Genomic DNA, 19,707 nt, shown 5'->3' on the forward strand with positions numbered 1-19,707 from the left:
GCGATAAACTACAGCCTAGTTACAATAACTCAATTAATTAATTCATTTCAATTTATTTTCTGTGTGAAAAGTTTGGTTAATCTAGATTTTTAAGTTTTTTTTAAAAAAGCGTAAGTGAGATATTACATCAATAACCAAAGCAAACTGGCTTACACAAGTGTTTATAGCATAACTAAAGAGAATTTCTGCTCTTCTGTTTTCTTCAAAATGTTCTTGAAATGTGACAAGTCTTCTGTAATATACCACACTCTATTGGGCTGTGCCTGGCTGTATATGTGTTCTCCAAAGTACAGTCTTTTCTCCTCTCTGGTCAAAAGTCCAAAACATTTGTGGCTAATGTCACAACAAATGCAGTTACAGCTTTATGAGCCGCTGATAAAGTAATTCACGTCTGGAAACATGCCATTCAAGTCCCAAAGTAGTTTATGTTCATACAAAAAAAACATTTTTTAAAAAAAATGTACAATTCATTTCCCACCAAACACTGTAGATATGTTTTCATCGGGGGCTCTTTGAAATTTACAATCTAAATCATTTGAAAAATAGACATACATGCATGTCTGAAATTATGAATTCATGAACCATAAAACAATCAGTGGATACCATCTAATACTGTATAAAAGGATAAAACACTTCACAGGCAACGCCAAAACGGTTTTTATAGAAATCATTGTCACATTACACAAAACATTAACAGTTGGTTTCATTTGCTTGCTGGAAAGGTTGACCATCTTCTCTGGCTAAAGACAGATATGAACGTCCATCTGTCTTTGAAAGTACCTCTGCTTGCCTGTGGAACTGTAGCCAACCTAAAAAAAATAAAATAAAAAGGTCCTTATCAGTCACAACAAATTCATAAAACATGTTGACAGAGCAAAGGTATTTTCAGCCTTAGGTTAATGAGTGGCGGACCTAGATTCACAATCAATCAGGTGCAGCCTAGAAATGAATCGCGGTTCTGTCTTATCAGCATCAGCTTGTATCTACAGATGCTGGTGTTGTTTTGAAACAACATGGTCACTGTCTGTTACTTACACGAGGCTTGTTTGGGCTCTGACTGAGGCTGCATACATACGGGAGGAAAGTCTCCGAACAAGGCAGCCATCACCTGCAGCAGGCTCACTACGTCACAGTCGCCCTGACAGAGGAAAGGAAAAAGTCAGATCAGTGTAGCATGGCTCCAAAGTCTAAAGCACACGTGTTGGCGCCAACAAACATCATTCCCTGTCAAAGAATACAAGATAATGTTTCAATTCTCACATTCTTCCACTCCTCCAGGTAAGGCAGCTTGACTTCACCATTGCTAGAGATATACTTTCCTCGGACGATCATCATCTCATGTGTGGGTCTGACATAGCAGATGGGAGCAGACTGGGGGTAGTTTTCCTCAATCCAGAGGCATATGGGTACGTTGTAGGTTTTGTCTTGTATATAAAAAAAAGAGAACGGGCTATTTTGTTGTGCATATTCTGAGGAATTTCTTTCTTATTCTTCATTTGAATTGACCAGAATCCACGTCAAAGTGAGCTTCTGGTTATAATTTAGCCGTGTAATAAGGATTACAAAATGCAATGTCATTGTTACCACGAAACAGGACAGGAATGGTTCCAGTCAGACTCATCAAGTCCTTTGTGGTTCCATCATTGTAAACTGTACAAAAATGCAACAATGACTGTATCATTTAGAGTACTTGTTGAAATTACCCACATGTAGAATAAATGATAATAAGAAGTGAGCTGTTATTTTGCATCTTACCATATTCATCCATCCTGGGCACAAGGTTTTTGAAGTAAGTCGTTGCAACATGTATTTCATGAGCCACATGTTTACGAAGATAAGTCTTCAAAACAAAAGGATGAAAAACAAACACTGAACAAATTCATACATACAGCTTCCTCGTTTATGTTTGATTTAGAGTGAATTAATTCTTCTCTTAATTGTTGATGATTATTCTTACCTTAGGGAGCATTTTCTTAACCGTATCCTCATAGGATGACATGATTACTGCTTCTTACTTTTTTCTGTATATCTTTTCGCTCAGCAGCACTCACCAACCCTCGCCTGTCTCTCTGTCTGTCTGGGGATTATGGATAATCTCTCATTTTTTATGACCCTTGAAAGCCAGTAACAGAACAGCTTCACAATTATGCAAATCATCTGCCCTAAAAAGTAATAACCGGGAATAAAGTGTAATGGTTACCAAATAAACCAATATGTTTTTAGTTTGGTTAATAATTTATGGCTGGTAGAGAAGCAATGGTGGCGTAACTGTTAACCTCTTTGATCAGGATCAATATTAGGATCCCCCTGCTAATGTACTGGTACCGAAGTCTTTGCTTTTGTTACTCTGTTTTACACATGATTTGCAAAGTACTATTAATAATGATATTGACCTGTAAACTCTGACAAACCATTGCAGTCTGTAGAAACTGGCTGTTCTCCAGTATCTTTACAATTAGCTCAGTTTAACTGAGTCTAACATGTTTGAGATTACGGTTAACGTGTATTCATATTTAATTAGACAATATGTAAAACTAGAAAGTAGTAATAAACTAATGCCATGCCTCATTGAGCTGCTTATTTTCCTCTACCATACAGTATTCCCTGCATACTCACTGCTTCCTTTTCAGTTGCTGGAAGTTACCAAAACACATACACACACACACACGCACACGCACACACACACACACACACACACACACACACACACACACACAACCTTTGTTCTTTTCCTTCATCAGTTGAATAGTGAGACCAATATCTACCAAATATCAATCAGAACTGATACCAAGACACAGATCAACCAGGACAAAACAAACTCATTCATTTTAGAAACTTTTAGAGTTTATCCACAAAGAAATCGCTGTTGAGAATTGTTACATTTTTTTTTTCTTTGTACACTGAAATGCTTCACTAGGTTTAGCAAAATAAAATAAGCGTGCCTCGTGCACAGGGCACATCTCCTGGTGGTAAAACTCTTGAGTAAACACAAGATTTATGAGTGTCCTTTGAACCCTCATCACAGCTGTACTTGCCCACATTGTGTAATCTACAGGTTAACCCTACATTTTGATTCTACCAGGCAAAAGGGGGAAAATATTTCTCAACATTTATACATTTCAGCTGAATAGAAGTTGATTAGCTGTTAAAGTTAACCTTTTAGAATTTTTTTGTCCTCATTTGTATCACTCAAACGATACACAAAGCAGCCCGTAGGCGGCAGCAAATCTCGAATTTTCGAGGAACATGATCTGAAAGTTTGATTTCACAAGGATCAAGACACAGTTTCATCTTGACATCTTTATTCCTGTCCTGCAATACAGTTGCCACATTTTCAAAGAGTAAATACATCTTAAATAGCTAAACAGTTGACATTTTCACAAATTCCTTCCACACCACCATTCCATAGTTTGCAAGGGGAGAAACAAGCCCTTGAGCCCACTGTATCCTTGTGCAAAACTCTCAATGGTCCGTACAGTCTTTGTCATGCTCGCCAGGTTTTCTGACATGTATACTTATGGTTTGCTGGCTGGAGTATCCCTGCGGAAACATGACACTGATATTCTTATGCAATGGAAATTTGAATGCATAGATTTGTGGAATTCTATAGTATTATTATGAATGTACTTTTTAAAGACTGACAGGGAGAGGACAAGCATACTATTAGGACTGTAATTACATGTTACAAACTCCACGCTCTTTTCCCATCAAAAGGTTTGAGTACAATGGGTGAAAAATAAAAGTTAGGAACAACACAGCCCAAAGTGGGACCAACCCCTGCATTATTTCAGTATTGTAAATTTTAAACACGAGGCTTCTTTCAAACAATATCTAAAGACTTGAACACATTCACAGTTCATATCGTCCTCTAAGCAGAGAACTGAACAGTTAACCGATAAAAACGACTTGACCACTATCATCCACACAGTAACTAGACTGATCATATTTTTTTAAGCCGTTATAAGTGAAAGAGTCATTTTAGCTGTACAAAATCAATAAAAATAAAAACATTTTTCATGTTGAAATGGCAAAATAACATTTGACGTCTTTCATGGAAGAGGTCTGAGATGTCTTTGAGGTTTGCATCTGAAGCTTGTTGCCAAAACCTGCCTGTAGTGTCTGGAACTCCATACGTTGTCATACATGACCAATTCTCTAAACTGTTAAAAGTACAATCTGGACTAAAATTAACAATTTCTAGGAATTACCATTATATGTTCCAATGTAATCAGAATGAAACTTCATATGAACTTGGGGGCAAGACAACTTGGCTCCTACTGGGCCTTGTCTTAAGAATTCTCTTTAATTTCTTTAGTTTTTCAGTCAGGTTAAACAGAATCACATTCAGACCTACAGGCCTTTACAGAAAACCCCTTTTATAAAAAAAAAAAAAAAAAAAAAAATCAGTGTAGTGTTTTTAGCGGCTTGTCCTGTCTTTCAAATTCTGTACAGTGCATGTCTAAACTCAACAAACTTCTATATTTTTTAGTTGCACACACAATCAAACATAACAAGAAAGATGCAGCAAACAGAACACATAATTGTCTCAGGTAGAGATTGCTGCATACATGAGGTACAAACTAGCTAACATAAGGCCAAGTAAACACAGAGCATTCTTTTTCATTTAGGCAGCAAATTAATGCAGCTGTGGAGAGCACAAGCTAGTCAGTGTTAAGAAACAAAGCAATGCGCTCCGATAGCCCAATATCCATCACTTAATACACACAACAGTCCCATATACACAGTTCTGACATGATTAGCACCTGACCTGTTATTGTTCCTTTTAAGAGCTGAGGCGGCAGAGAAAAGAGGAGCAGTTTGAGGATAGCGTGGTGTGTGGGAAAACTGAAGTTCGATACTGAGGCAGGACTTGTGCGTTACACTCTGCAAAGCTAACTGTTGACATCATAACCCTGGTTTCCAGGACTGTTAGAGGAGACCATCCTGGACCCTGATTCCTGAGCCTTATTAACCAAAAAAAAAAAAAAAAAAAAAGCGTTTCTTGCAATCTACAAATAACTGTTATCACCATGTAGTAAATAAGAGTTCTGGACCGTACAATTGCTGAAAAGAATTTAAAAAAAAAAAATCAACTGGTTGTCATTTTGTCTAAAACCATATTCTGCCACTGTGTAACTGTACAAGTGTAGGGCTTTCCTCCTATTCTACAGGTAACCTCTCCAGCTTTAGCAACTGCAAAGATGACAACAACTACATTTTCATGCACTGTACCTCTCCTCCCTAAACCAAAGTAATACAGGAAAATAAGTAGTCGTGAGAGGTGGTTTATTCCCAATACTTTGTGTACATTGGACAGTAAAGAATCCTATTGCACCAGAAGCTACGTACACTAGCCATTACTATTATTATTCCACTAAGACAAGTTTTAGCAAAGAAACATCTGTAAGGAGAGAAGGCAGCTTTGCATTGTCCATTCAAGATATCTACCCTGAAAAGGAATTCCAACTACGCCAGGCAGGTCATGAAATATTTCAAACCAGGTGCCATCTTAAATAAACCCCCTTGCTCACATAGTGCTCAGTGACTTTCAAATCCTCCAATCACAAAAGAACGTTCCATATCAAAAACAAAATGAAAGACTTTTACAGCTAGGCTAACTGTTAAACAACAACAAAAAATGAATAGTCTTTCCCACGTCAGCCTCCACCCTCTGAATTAAGTATAATGAAGGGACTACACAGCCATTCGAGGGAAACCAAAGGCAGGCAGAGTGGGATGGAGATGTATATTTATGCAGGAGGTGTTGGGGTAACTAAATGTCCATTCCAGTACTTTCCGTTTAAGTCAATCAGTCCTTCCAGTGGTCAGGCAGGGGGAGTGGAATCAGGCTTTCAAGGTGGGAGGGTGATTGGGAACACCCCCTTTAAGACCAGTGTTGAGACTGAAAACAATAAGTTAGCAGAAAACATGTGGAGCTACCCAGCGAGACCACACTGGAGTTGACAAAGAGTCATTAGTGGTGTTGCTGACAGGTTGCCGTGTGGACCAAAAAAAAGGGACCAGACCAGGCTAGTTCAGCTAGCCATTTAGGCAACAATCCAAAATCCTCCTTTCCATAAAAGGTCTATGGTTCAGTCAGCTCTGGTGGTTTCCTTGAGAGCGTTTCGTTCAATCATCCTCTTTTTGAAAAAGTTTATATTTCATCATTGACTTTGTTTTATCTTTCTATCTTAAAGTCCATGCTGCCACTACACGCTGTAGCATTTCTCCTCAACGTGGAACAGTCAGCTGGGGAATGATACGACACAAAAAGGGGGAAAGATGTTAGTGCCATTTTGTTGTTTCTGGGGAGACATAGTCAAAGTTAAACGGAGAAAGATATGCTTTAACATTTGTTTTTCCCTACAATGGGTAGTCATATATATAAAAAGACATACTGTATGAGTTCCGGCATAACAGACCAATTTGGAGACTTCCCATATTACTGTGGAGCTTTTCTAAGGGGAGAAATACATTTCGTAGAAACATCTCACCTGCATCATGATACCACACAGCGACAGCTCATACAATCCTGACCGCTCTCATCAGGTGGGTTCAGCTTCCTCAGTTTATGCTGTCTGATCTCCCTGACCAGTGTGTAGAAGGCATCCTCCACTCCCTGTAAACACACTGAAAGGTTACAGCAAGAGCCGGACATTTACAACGGTCAATTATCAGTGAAGTACACTGCATGCACCTCTTATAACTGCCATCGAACCTCTCAGGTGTACTAACCATTGAGAGGTTTTGCAAAGTTACCATGGCAACCCTGATCATTCAGACACCCTTAATCAACAAATCACAATGACTAAAATGAAGTTATCGCTTAATTCTTTGCATACTCTACCATTTGAATGGCAGACATTCTGCAGGTTCAGTGATGAATGTGAGAGTCCGTATGTACCTACATAGTGTGACAGTGAGTCAGAGACAGTGGGAGCTGTGCGGTGGCTTGTCCTTATGAGGCCTTTCAATTACTGTGCTCTGTTCTCAAGCCAAGGTAACCTGATTATGAGCCTGCGGCATAATAAAATGTTCCCAGCAACGCAAATCACATCATACCGCGGGCCATTCACTGCTCTTCATGTGCGTGAATACACAGATTTACAAATGCACAAAATACACAATTATTACAGAGCCCACACCATAACACTGTCATAACCTATGTACAGCACAGTATGATGCAGCATAGTTTTGAGGCTTTGTTAGGGATGTGGGTAAATTTAGTTATTTGTAAATTGATAAAAAAAAATCATTTTAAATGTGTGTGTGAGAGAGAGAAAGAGTAGGGCACTTCCTTTCCATGACAATGCAAGTACAGTATGTGGGTGTTTGCTTCTTGTTTACCACCTACCTGTCGTGTCTTGGCAGAGGTCTCAATGTAAGGGATTCCATAGGAGCGGGCGAGTTCCTGGGCTTGCCTTGTGTCCACCGTGCGTGCCGGGAGGTCACATTTGTTTCCCACGAGCACCATGGGGACATCGTCTGAGTCCTTTACACGTTTAATTTGTTCTCTGTGAATTGCAAAAAAAACAAGGAATTTGCAATAACTGACATCTCATTTGCAAAACTTTGGCCATTTCCTTAACCCATTTCAGCATTGTATTTAATCACAGTGACATGTCTCTTGTTTGGAATCTTCCTAGCTTCATAAACAACAGCAGCTCCACCACTGGAGAACCATCCACCCAGGGAGCTTTAGGACCCTGAGGAAGAGCCAGGGCCCGCTGGTGCTGGGCTGGGCTGCACTGCTGAAGGAGGGAGGTGGAGAGCAAGGGAGGGAGGGGGAGGGATGGACAACAGGCAGGCGGCAAACAGCATTACCTCATCACTACAGCAGCCAGCGCCAAACACCAGGCAGCCAGGGGAAACTGAGCGAGAGGAGTGGGTCAGATCAATCAGCTCAGCCCTTCTTCTCCCTCGGCCACAGTACAGCAGGATACATCCACTACTGTCAACCCAGCCATGGGCATGTTAACATGTTAACCTGTTCCAGATGAGGCAGGTATTTCAAGTCTAATAGGTGTATTAAAAATGCCAGAGAACACCAAAAGCAGATATAATCTTCTTAACCAGGTGCATTCTAGAGTACATTATCATACTGCTGGCCGGTTTGAATTAAAGAAAAATAAAAATCAAGATGCACTGCCCAGTTTTAAGCAGGTGCCATTTAGTGTCTGTACATGCCAACACTGGAGAAGTTTTGTAAAAATGTCCCTGACTATCTTTGCTTGTAAGACAGATGACAGATCTTTAAATAACTCAATAGCTCTAACCAGGCCACCACCTATTCTAGCATCCAGCCAAAGATCCATGCATGCTTTCACAAGCTGCACAGTGATAACAAGACTTGTGTTAAAACTTCGCCCAAAAAAGGCTGGGCTGCAATGGCAGCAAGTCAAACAAATGTGTGTGAAATACACTCAAAAACCCTGCAGAACTGTAGAGGAGGTGGCAAGGTAAATAGGCAGCCTCTTACTTGCCACGTGCAAGACTGGCAAAGCAGGTGTCTGATGTGATGAGAGAGGCAGAATGTGGCAAAGAGAGAGAACACTGCCATCTTCAGCTGAACCCCCCTTCCCTGCCTCCCTTTCTCCTTCCCTGTCCTTGGGAGCGCTACCTCTCCCTGCTCCTCTAATAGAGTCAGGATCGATTTCATTGGCATCGTGCTGTAATCCTCCAGTTGGGGGCTAAGCTTACTTTAGCTGTGTTAAACGCTACAGCATGACATCACCCCACTACTGCAGAGAGCTGGAACACACACGTATACACACCCCTCTCCCTATAACACACACTGTATATAAAAATACATAGAACCTCAGAAGAGAACTAACAGAACAGGAACGACTTTGTGTCCAACTCCACCCTGATACATCTGTGACCTGGCCAGCAAATACACATGTACACATCTGAAAAAATAGATCACATGCTCAGTATCAATATCATGATTTGTGATGCTTTCTGCTCTCCATCTTTCTTGAACACAAACACAAACACACACACACACACACACACACACGAACACACACACACACACACACACACACACACACACACACACACACACACACACACACACACACACACACACACACACACACACACACACACACACACACACACACACACACACACACACACACACACACCTGTACTGGTGAATGTCCTCAAAAGACTTGGTGTTGTTGATGGCAAAGACGCACAGGAAACCCTCCCCTGTCCTCATGTACTGGTCCCTCATGGCGCTGTACTCCTCCTGACCTGCAGTGTCCAGGATGTCCAGCAAGCAGGTCTCCCCGTCAATCACAACTTGTTTCCTGTACGAGTCCTGCAGAAAAAAAAGGGAGAAGCTCCAACATTTAGAGAGCTGGTAGAGCCATCAGTGAAATGCATGAATGAGCAATCTGTTACAAAAAGTAAGGTAAGGTAAGGTAAGGTAAGGTAACTGTGGGTATATCACTGAGGAGGTCAGATCCATGGCCATGGTCTCGCAGTGCTAAGCCACATGTACATATGCAAAGATGTAGAGATACACTGTCAATTGACTGTGTATTAACTAATATCTGTTATTAATTCCCTGTCCATTTCAAGGTCAAATGAAGATCAAGAGATCAGAGGAGCAGGGTATCGGAGCCAATGTTTAGCCTTCTAACACGCAGCCACAAAAACATGGAGTGCCGTCCCTTTGTTTGTTAGAGCATAGGGGCCAGGAATGCAAATACACAAAAAGGACATTGTCTGGCCAGAGGCAGGCGTGGTGAGAAAGAGAGGGAGAGAGTGGAGACAGAGAGGGAGAAAAAGAGAGAAGAGAGAGGAGAATACAGTCCCACTGGCTTCCCTATTCTCTTTGCAATGTCTTTCAGTGTCTTATTTTCATGAAAATGTAAGAATTACAAAGAAGGGCAGAGTAAATACTTCTTTTTAAAACACAATTGGGAATTTCTTCCAAGCCTGACCATTTGGAGAACTGCCACAGCATTCAATTACTTAAATCATATTAACTTGGTTTAGACTGAGCTGTCGTCTCAGGATTTAGACAATATTCTTCAGCAGTGACATGGGTTTGGACATTTGTATAAAACATGCAGATTAAATCATGCATTTCTACCACATACGTGCAAAAGGTGGTGTATAACCACACAATGATTCAAGGGGGAGCAGGGAAGAACTTTTTTTTTTTTTTTTTTAAACAATATGCTCAACCAGTAACCTTCTACCCTAACAAACGAGTAGCGTCCCATAAAAATAATGTGTAGAACATGCAGAAGAGAGCCGTACCTCTATGGTGGGGTCATATTCATCCACAAAGTGGTTCTGGATGAGCTGAATGGTGAGTGCACTCTTGCCCACGCCTCCAGCTCCCACCACCACCAGCTTATACTCCGTCATCTTTGCCGCTGCTGCTCACCACACAAACCACAGCTGGAGAGAAGAAAGGGCGCAGTGAAAGGTGCGAGTTAGCACACTGACAAAAAAACAAAACACACACACACACACACACACACACACACACACACACACACACACACACAGAGCTTTGACAAGATATCCTCTGCCACTGGACTACCATGATGCGGTCCATAGCCAGTGGTACAGACAAAACATACATATTGCCATTACTGCCCTGTGGTGAGAAACATTAGTGGTTTGTGTGTGTGTGTGTGTGTGTGTGTGTGTAGTGGGGGCTGAGGTTGAGACCCTCACCAAGGGGAATGTAAAAAATGTGCTGAAGGTACTCAATGTTCCAATCCTCTCCCGCTCAGTGTGAGCAGCAGAGAGAGTGTGTATGAGAGAGCGAGCTAGGGAGGCAGAGAGGGAGAAAAAGGAGGGGCACGACACTGGCAGACTGATCCTCATCACTCAGGCTTCACATTACTCATGCCTCACAGTCAAAATTCCCAGATTAAAAAAAAACAAACATAAAAATAGAGCAATGACAAAAGCACACTGAACAGAAATATTTAGAAGAACTACAATTTCTAAAAAGTTAAAAATCAATTCTCTATTTCTAACAAAGCTAGGTTATTGCCATGAACTGTTTTCTGTTGGTTTCCCTTGGTTATTACATAGGGATCAATCCATAGCAACAGAATGAGTGGCCTAAAAGAGAATTTTATGACTCTAGGTGTGCCTGCAGTTGCCCCCTATGGACCCACGAAACTCACTTAATAGGTCTAGTTGATGACCTGACTATAAATTTAAGGCAAGTTATTAAAGAAACAAGTTGCTCTCTTGAGAAAACATAAGTGATGTCCATTTTCTGAAGGATAAAACTTCACTACGTTTACAAGAATTTATGGACCTAGGGTATTCGAAAACAGAATTGGTTAAAGTAAAGCAGTTCCTACATTGACACAGGTAAAACTTAAAGCAGAATTTCTACTACTCCAAAATTATGCTAAATTACTCAAAAAATGAGGGGAAGTTTGGGTAGCTCAAAAGAAATTTTTTCACCTTTGGATTCGTATTTGAAATTCACAGCCTTTTTTTTTTTTTTTAAAGCTGAGTTTGAAATCATTTAGCTGTGGTGAATGTTTATTTTTTTTTTTTAAATTGGTTAGGTTAGTTGGGTTGACACAACTTAATCAACAACCAACGGACAGCAACCGTTAGTAGAAGAGCAGAGAGGGATAGCTGGAGGTTTGTGGTGAAGAGCAACTAATCCGGATTTTACAGTACCAGAAACACAAGGCGTGCTCAGTAAATGTGGGAATTTTGATTTTGCAGAAAAGCTTGTGTCAATTATGTTATCGCAGTGTTAACTACTGAGTCAGCTGGAGCCACACTTCTATATACATGCATAGGCACAAGGCAATACAGACACACAAGCCAATGTGCGCACACACACACACACACACACACACACAAACACACACACACACACACACACACACACACACACACACACACACACACACACACACACACACACACACACACACACACACACACACACACACACACACACACACACACACACACACACAAATCCTGACATCATTCACACCGCAACACTGCTGGCCAGCGAAATTCCAGGCATGCTGCATCAACTGGTAGAGGCTGTAGTCATATGGGTGTTACCACTACATACAGTGGCAGATTGTGACTCAGCTTACTGTAAAATTCACCAAAAAAACAAAACAAAAACAAGATCTATGACCTAAAAATGAACTGGTACTAGCCCTGTAGAAGACTTGATGAGTCAGTGCTGGAAAGACATGAAGCTATAATGAGTATTTCGCAAGACCGAATCGAATACCAGCCAGGGCTAGTGTGACTAAACCTATAGCTAACCACAAGTCAAGTCGGCCAGGGGCCCAGCAGGAACATGACGTTCTTACAGCTTCAGTTGGACATCAGTACAGGCAACAATGAGCTGTCAGGTAATGTCATCATAGCGATGTCATCTGTCATGACAGACAGGAAAATCACTGGAAATTCGTGTACATCAGAGAAAAGCATCAGCTGTGAGTGGAAGTTTAGTTTCACTTTCTGCTTTGACAGGAGAAACCAAAAACTCACCTCTAGATGTTTTTACACCGTTATACTTTGAATATATGTGAAGTGCCATTTCCACTTTAAACAAAAACTGAGTAACGTCATCAGAATCATATCACATCGTGTTACACACTTATCTACATACACCCTCACGTCCAGCGTAGCCTAAGATTTCTCTTCCTCACAAGCAGTTTTTCTCATGTCTTGTGATTCAGACGGAGCAGTTCATAGTAAACGATGGTCATGTGGGGTTAAACATCTCAGCCTGCTCATTGACAGTGTCTCACTTTTTGCTCAATGTTCCTTAAGTGAGCTGCAGAAGAAAATCACTAACCTGCACCACCTGCTAACAGTGTGTAATCAGTCTCTCAGGATTTCATGAGCACCGCAAGTCACATATGCTTTTATACATTTTTCAGGGCACCAACTGTCATCCCTAACATAAAATGCACTCCGTGTTGCTCTGTTACACGAACTCCTTGCTCACTCAAGAGCAGTGAATGTCAATGCTTTAGCGGGCCTGAGCAGACCACATCCACACCCTCTCTCTTGTGCTTAAAATCTCCCCAAGGAGCACACACGCAGCTGGAGTCAATTTTAAACTTGACTTGTAGAAAGAGAAGAGCAACAGGTGTCATGAACATGCCTCTGGGAAGTTTCATGAAGGGACAACATCCAAACTAAACTTACAACGCTAATTCAATTGTGGGAGAAAAATAACAGACGTGCTCCTAAATTTGTCTCTGGGTGTGGTGCTGTGTTAACAGAATCTGGGTGCACCTCTGCAAAAACCTTTGTTTGTGTTATTTGTGTCTGAAGTGTGTGTAACTGTGGTGACGTGGGGGCAGACTAAGATTAGCCAAGACTGAGATTGACTCACTGATGTTAATGATTGACGGAAAAGCAGAATTGCTAACTGAAGACTGCCATTTAGCTACCCTCACTCAATCACACAGACACACAGACACACACACGCGTTCAAGCGACACATCCTTGATCCCGTAAGCTGTAATGGAACAGGTAGCTCTGAACACCATCACCAATATCAACAATGGCCTCCTTGTAAACACACCCACGCTGCTGTAATTCTCAAGCACAACAGGAAGGGAATTATCCTGACCCCTCAATCTTGTGGCCAAACATTTAGCTTCCTTTTCCCTCACTGTAAATAAATCAACCTGGTACACAGTGCAGCTCGCCCTGGCTGGAGTACAGAGACCGTGACGGAGCCGCAGAGCCAGCCTTGCTGCACAGAGCCTACTCTAACCAAATAAACAGCAGCTGTGGGTAGAGCTGCAGGGCAGGCAGACGCTGGAACACCTTCGGTCACTGAGGGCTACAAGCTCAAGACATGGCAAGCATTCACATCAGGGCTGGTCAGGCACTGCTTCAGTTTAGTGTGTTGGAATGGTTATCAAAAACAGCATGGACACAAAATAAAATACTAAATTATAGACCAACAATTCTTTTCATTATCAATTAACCTGTTGGTATTTTTTTCAATTAAACTGATTAATTGTTAGGTCTATAAATTGTGAGGAAATTGTGGAAAGATTTCCTCACAATTTCCCCGTCAATATCAGCTTAACACAATATTGGTTTTATATGCCAGCCAAAAAGAAGAAACTGCAGAATAGAAATGCCAAAAATATGTTCCATATGTATGTTATATATGTTTTTTTATTTCTGATGTATCAATATCAGACTTGAAAATCCAGTATTGGTTGGTCTCTACTTACAGATAAACACAGCAAATCTTTACATCTGCGCTGGATACACGCAATCTTTGGCCATTTTTCTTGATAAAAGACCCAATAATTGATTTTAAAAGTTGTTGATACATTTTTCCATTGATGGACAAACTGATTAATCAAATTTTGGTTTTAACACTAGCATGGATTACATGAAGATTTGTGAGATCCGTCTTTCCAGTCCAGTCTGGTAGATAAAGGTGACAGGACAACATGAGGTGCTGACCAAATGGGCAGCATTTGGTCAGCACTTTAAGGGTGAATCAGCAGATTTGCATGGCGGATATTTGCGTTATCTCTCCCATGTTCTTCTTCTTTAACCCTCTACCAAGATTCATTCTACTATAAGTACCATTCTTAACCTTACCCAGCTGACCTTGAATTCCCCATGCATTGATAATGTGTCTGACAGTAGCCGGCCTGTTATATTAGCAATATTCAGTGGTGAGTAGGAAAGATGGAAAATGTAGGGAACACACACACACACACACACACACACACACACACACACACACACACACACACACACACACACACACACACACACACACACACACACACACACACACAAATAAAAACAGGTAAAGATTGACATCTGCAGTCTCACAAACACCCACCACTCTCCAGATTCTGACATGGTTGTTTACCGCATTTCTTCTTCATAACGAGATTTCAAGTATACACCTGCCAAACCACTGGATGTAACAGCCTAAAATGCAAATTCAACGCAACTGTGCCCACTACGGGGAGACTGAAGGAAGGAAAACAGACAGCCGTGCCACCTCCTCTCAAACTAGGTCATGTCAGCAGCTGATTAATAATCCACACATACATATGGAGATGAGCAGGAAAATTAATCATTGATAGAGATGCTGTCACTTCCTCAGAGCCACTTGTTGTCAGTAGGGGCTCATACTGCGCTGGTCTTTGTGCAGACAGAGAGGAGGGACGAGGATACAGCTGCTGGAGATCACAATCATCAGTGCACATCAATCTTTTTACATATTTCATCCATACACAGGGACCAAGCATGGGAACTTTTTGTCTGAGATTTTCTGCTCTGTGCACGTAGATGGTTTTCCTGCCCCTGTAGCAGTGCCGCACCCCCCATATACTCCTCTGCACTCCTGATTTTCAAATTGCTCCAAAATTACTGTCAGTGCATGGTTAACCTATGCAGTCTGTAATTGCCCCAGATGTGCAACAGCTGGCCACATTTGCATATGCACACACATACACACAAGTATTAATAACAATGACACCGATAATAACATGCACAGAACCACGATGATGTCTCACTATGTTCTATTTTTCTTTTTCAAATTGTACATATCTGACAAAAGTAACAATACTATAACAGAGTGCTAAAAGTAAAACAGAGAAAGTTTCTCTCTACCATTGTTTACATGCATGGCTCTGAGAAAGGTTATAGCTACATACTATTCTAATAGTTGGTGACCTATCGCTTCCCAAGTCCCCAAAATCTTTGCATGGCTGCCCCCTTTTTCGATCATAGAGCACTACACAGTATGTCTGTGTTTAGGGTTATTTATAGCTCGCCACCTCCAGCCTGGGAAATTAACGGTTCATTTTGAAACCCTAGAGCCCCGCCTGGACCAGGAAGATAATCTTACATGACAGCTTACGGAGGGTGCCAGCACAGAGCGGCGGGAGGGGTGATGGGAGGAGAGTGGCGGAGGGCGAGGGAGTGAGAGGGCTACTCTTACTATATGCCAAGGGTACAGCAAACCACTGGAGGGAAGGGTCGACCTGGAAACTGAAAAATAATGAATGAATGCTCAACAATCAATAATGAAAATGCTCAACATTCTCCAGCTAATTCAGCTGTAAAGCTCTGATGACTATAGCCAATAAAGACCTCTTTACTTCTTCACACACGATGCAAGAAGGAGGGGACATGAATGGCCGTCTTCCTCGACATGCATTCTGCTCTCCATTAAAGTGCTTAATTGGTTAAAGAATCCATACTGGCAGAGCCACAAGCCCACTGCAGAGATAACAGATTTTTAATGGAGCGATGATGGTAAGGAGACCCTCTCTAGGGAGGTATCACAGTCGAATACTGAGGCTCCAAGACCCATCCTAGAGCCTTGATAGCCCACCGCACCCTCCCACTGCTCACCGATGACATCATCCTGCTAAACAGCATCCAAGCATAAATGTTGACCAGCAGCTGAGGAATCACTGCTCTGCTCTACGGGGCCGATGAAACACAAGTAGGTGAGGGCCTAAAGTAGTTCTTAATCATAGAGTCTATCTGATGAATCTAGTTGTTAGAATATAATACATCTCAAACAGGTCTATCCTCTATTAATAATTATCCAAGACAATCCTCCTGTAATTAGACTGAAAAAGAACCTTTACAGAAAACCCTTTATGATTCCATTTCCCTCTTCCCAACATTTTCTCCCTTACAAACATTTAGATGGAGACTTTCTGCGGATATGTGAGAGGGTAGGTGTGTGCACACTTAAACAAGCTGCTCTTAAAAGGCACTGGAGTCCAAGTGACCTTTTCCCTACTGGGTCATCCTTTTAGCTTGTCAGGCTGGGTGAGACGGTGGAGGCAGTAGCAGAGATGAAAAGGCCAGCTGACCTCCACACAAAGGCCTGCCAGTTAGAGGAGCCATGAGGCTTATCATCAGTTACCAAACACCCCGAAACTCATCAGTGTTTTGTTTTGGTTTTTTTTTTTTTTTTTTTTGGCAGTCAGAGGAATGAGTTAATCGTGTCCAGTTGTTTTAGTTTGTGTTTGAGTGCATGTGAAAGCGCAGAAGTGCACAGAAAGCATATTGTGGGTCATATAAACAAAACTGCCAGTTAGCCTGCTGAAGATCCTGGTCAGTTTTCCGGTGAAAACCTTACAAAGATACCTATAAACTCCCCTCACATTCATACACAAGCCTGTTCTGAGTCATTTCCAAGTCTCACGCCTGCACATTTAACAAACTAAATCTCAGCAAATCAAAGCAGTATGAAAAGTAGTAATTTGTAAAATCTTGGTATCCAAAAGAGTCACTCTTGTTTTGGCTTGCAGCTGGGCAGCACCCAGGCCACAGCTGTTCAGAGAAAGGGACAGCGGATTAACATCACACCTCTATCACTAGCTGGACTATCTCCAGCTGTTTTCCAGCTGCCTCAATTCTAGCCTTAACTCTGAATGCTGCAGACGCTGATGTCAAATTGACATGATGATCACTGGACCTCCTTGAACGGAACCCAATGCACTCCAACATATATGATCATGATAAAAAAATTAAAAAAAAAACAAAAAGGTTATGGGGGTGTTGTATGTCATTCACATACTAGGCTTGGATCAGCCACAGTGATGTTGCGGTGGATAAAATATGAACAGCAGTCAGTGAAAATGATATGAACAAAAAGCCAAAAACAAACACTACAGTGAAACACTTTTTGCCTTGCTTTCTCAGAGCGCACCGAGTTAAATGTTTTGATCCTACTTTTTCTATGATGAACAGGAGGAATTCTGACAGAGATCTGTGTCAGCTTGGGACAAGTTAATTTTTTTTTTCTCCTCCTGTATAGCAGCCCCTACGGCCGCAATTTGAGTGATGGCTAATTAGTGCTGTCTTTGCCTTCTTTTTTTTTTTTTTCCTTTTCAACTCACTAGACAGTTCTTAACGGACAGCTTCCAGGGTAGGAATCAGTCCGTGTCTGCTTTTATAAATGCCTTATAATGGAAATCTAACTTCCGCAGTGATACGTTCGGTTTTTTTACTCAGTCTGACGGGGCGTCACCCTTCACGTCTGTGTGGCCACTATCGGCAGCGGCGACCTCATACTCAAGACTGTCTTCACATTGGACAAGAATACAGGCCACAGACAGTCATTTCCAAACTACAGCCTATGTTCATTTCAGTGCCTTCGGTTTCTTTTTCAAAGTAAGACTTGGTGGGTGGGGGGGTAGTCTGATGAGATTCCTCCATAACCAAGTTTCAACACCCGGACTCAATGGAGACCGCTTATCAAAAAAGATAACTGTTTTAAAAAAAAAAAAAACCCGAGGCGTGGGCAATATCCATACCCCTATGCAACCCCCCATACATGTAGCCAGGACTCAAGAGCAAGCGTGAGATGTTGAGCCGAATTAACACGTTATGATAGCTAGCTAGCGTGTTCCTACAGCGGACCGCAGTCTCCAGCGGTGTCGAAAACACTGAAAGCATTTTAAAAGCGGACTACAGTCAGAGAAAATACAGTCGCTGCCGACATGTTTCGGACACAGGAATGTGCACTGCATACTTACAACAAGCAGGGGTCTAATTGGCGACAAGAGCGACGTTTCGTCTACCGGGGAAGAAAAAAAAAAAAAAATCTTTCAACTCTTTTGCGTCTCAGCTGTAATCACAAGGAAGCAAAAATGTTCTTGGTCTGCTCCCGACCGTCTTCGGATGCCTGCGCCGTATTCTCCCCCAGAGAGTGTTTGTTAATTTTCAGTAGGTAAAATGCACCAAGGCATTCATTGGTTGTGGGTAAAATGAGCCCGCGTTGAACAATGTGCTTCCACAGACAGAGGAGAGGGGATCAGGAGTGTAGAGCCCACGCCCAGCTCTATCAAACATAGAACCGCCCCGGTTACCATGCATGTTACTGCTGCATTCATACGCTGTCGGAATTGTGAAAACACCGCTGTGAAGGCCAGATGCCCCCCCCCACACCCCCCACCCCAATACATACACAAAACACACCACAGGATTTACTCTGTAACATTTTCTGATCGTTAAAGAAATCACGAAATTTAACATCTTGTATTAACAGTCACTTAACTATAAAGTTGCCTTTAGTCTTCTTGTTTTTTTTTTTGTTTAAAAAAAAAAAAGCGTTCTCTTCACTGACATGCATTTAGTTCTGGTGAAGAACATTAAATCCCCTGTCATTTACTTATCAAATCAATTCAAATCAAATCAAATCAATCAAACAGTCACGTTTTAAGATATTTAGTGTATAAAAGAAATCGGGGTCAGCATAAAAGGCCCAGCATGTTCAGCGTGTGTGAAATAGTAGAATGTGAACTCCACGTCGTTATTAAACCACCAAAATTTCCAGTAATATTCCTAAACACATGACCTTATCAGTGTCCTCCATGACAGCTAGCTCTTGAGGAGCAGTTACATTGTTATTCCTCAGTGTGTATTATAGATAATTAACCAGATTCTACTACGCTTCCATTTTCAGTATTTGTTTGAGCTCAAGAAACCGGGCATTTTTTTCTATTTTTCCTAGTGTCAGTAGGCGTCATTAAAATAACACATGAATTATGCCTACATGGCTCTTCTTTCTCCTGTCCACCCTGACACTGCATCAAAAAAAAGTAGCTCTGGTGTGTAATTTAGATAAACGGCCGCGAAGAAAATGATTGTTGTGACAAATACAGTGTTTCATCCGTTGAAATGATTATAAATTGCGACCGCATGAAC

The 19,707-nt window shown here is 41.5% G+C and overlaps 2 protein-coding genes across 2 annotated transcripts; both read right to left on the bottom strand.

The window, feature by feature from the left end:
* Positions 1-144: 144 nt before the first annotated feature.
* On the bottom strand, positions 145-2,314 carry zgc:123278 (uncharacterized protein LOC641569 homolog). Its single transcript, XM_040132040.1, has 6 exons — positions 1,958-2,314; positions 1,756-1,840; positions 1,585-1,650; positions 1,261-1,424; positions 1,036-1,138; positions 145-809 (listed from the first exon to the last, which is right to left on the bottom strand). The coding sequence occupies exons 1-6, from the start codon at positions 1,997-1,999 to the stop codon at positions 691-693; spliced, it is 579 nt and encodes a 192-aa protein (XP_039987974.1). The 5' UTR covers positions 2,000-2,314; the 3' UTR covers positions 145-690.
* Positions 2,315-3,285: 971 nt separating this feature from the next.
* LOC120792735 (GTPase HRas) lies at positions 3,286-18,810 on the bottom strand. Its single transcript, XM_040132041.1, has 6 exons — positions 18,537-18,810; positions 10,279-10,422; positions 9,150-9,328; positions 7,355-7,514; positions 6,495-6,619; positions 3,286-6,249 (listed from the first exon to the last, which is right to left on the bottom strand). The coding sequence occupies exons 2-5, from the start codon at positions 10,387-10,389 to the stop codon at positions 6,500-6,502; spliced, it is 570 nt and encodes a 189-aa protein (XP_039987975.1). The 5' UTR covers positions 10,390-10,422; positions 18,537-18,810; the 3' UTR covers positions 3,286-6,249; positions 6,495-6,499.
* Positions 18,811-19,707: the final 897 nt, after the last annotated feature.

The sequence above is a fragment of the Xiphias gladius genome, chromosome 8, assembly GCF_016859285.1.
Source record: "Xiphias gladius isolate SHS-SW01 ecotype Sanya breed wild chromosome 8, ASM1685928v1, whole genome shotgun sequence".
NCBI lineage: Eukaryota > Metazoa > Chordata > Actinopteri > Istiophoriformes > Xiphiidae > Xiphias > Xiphias gladius.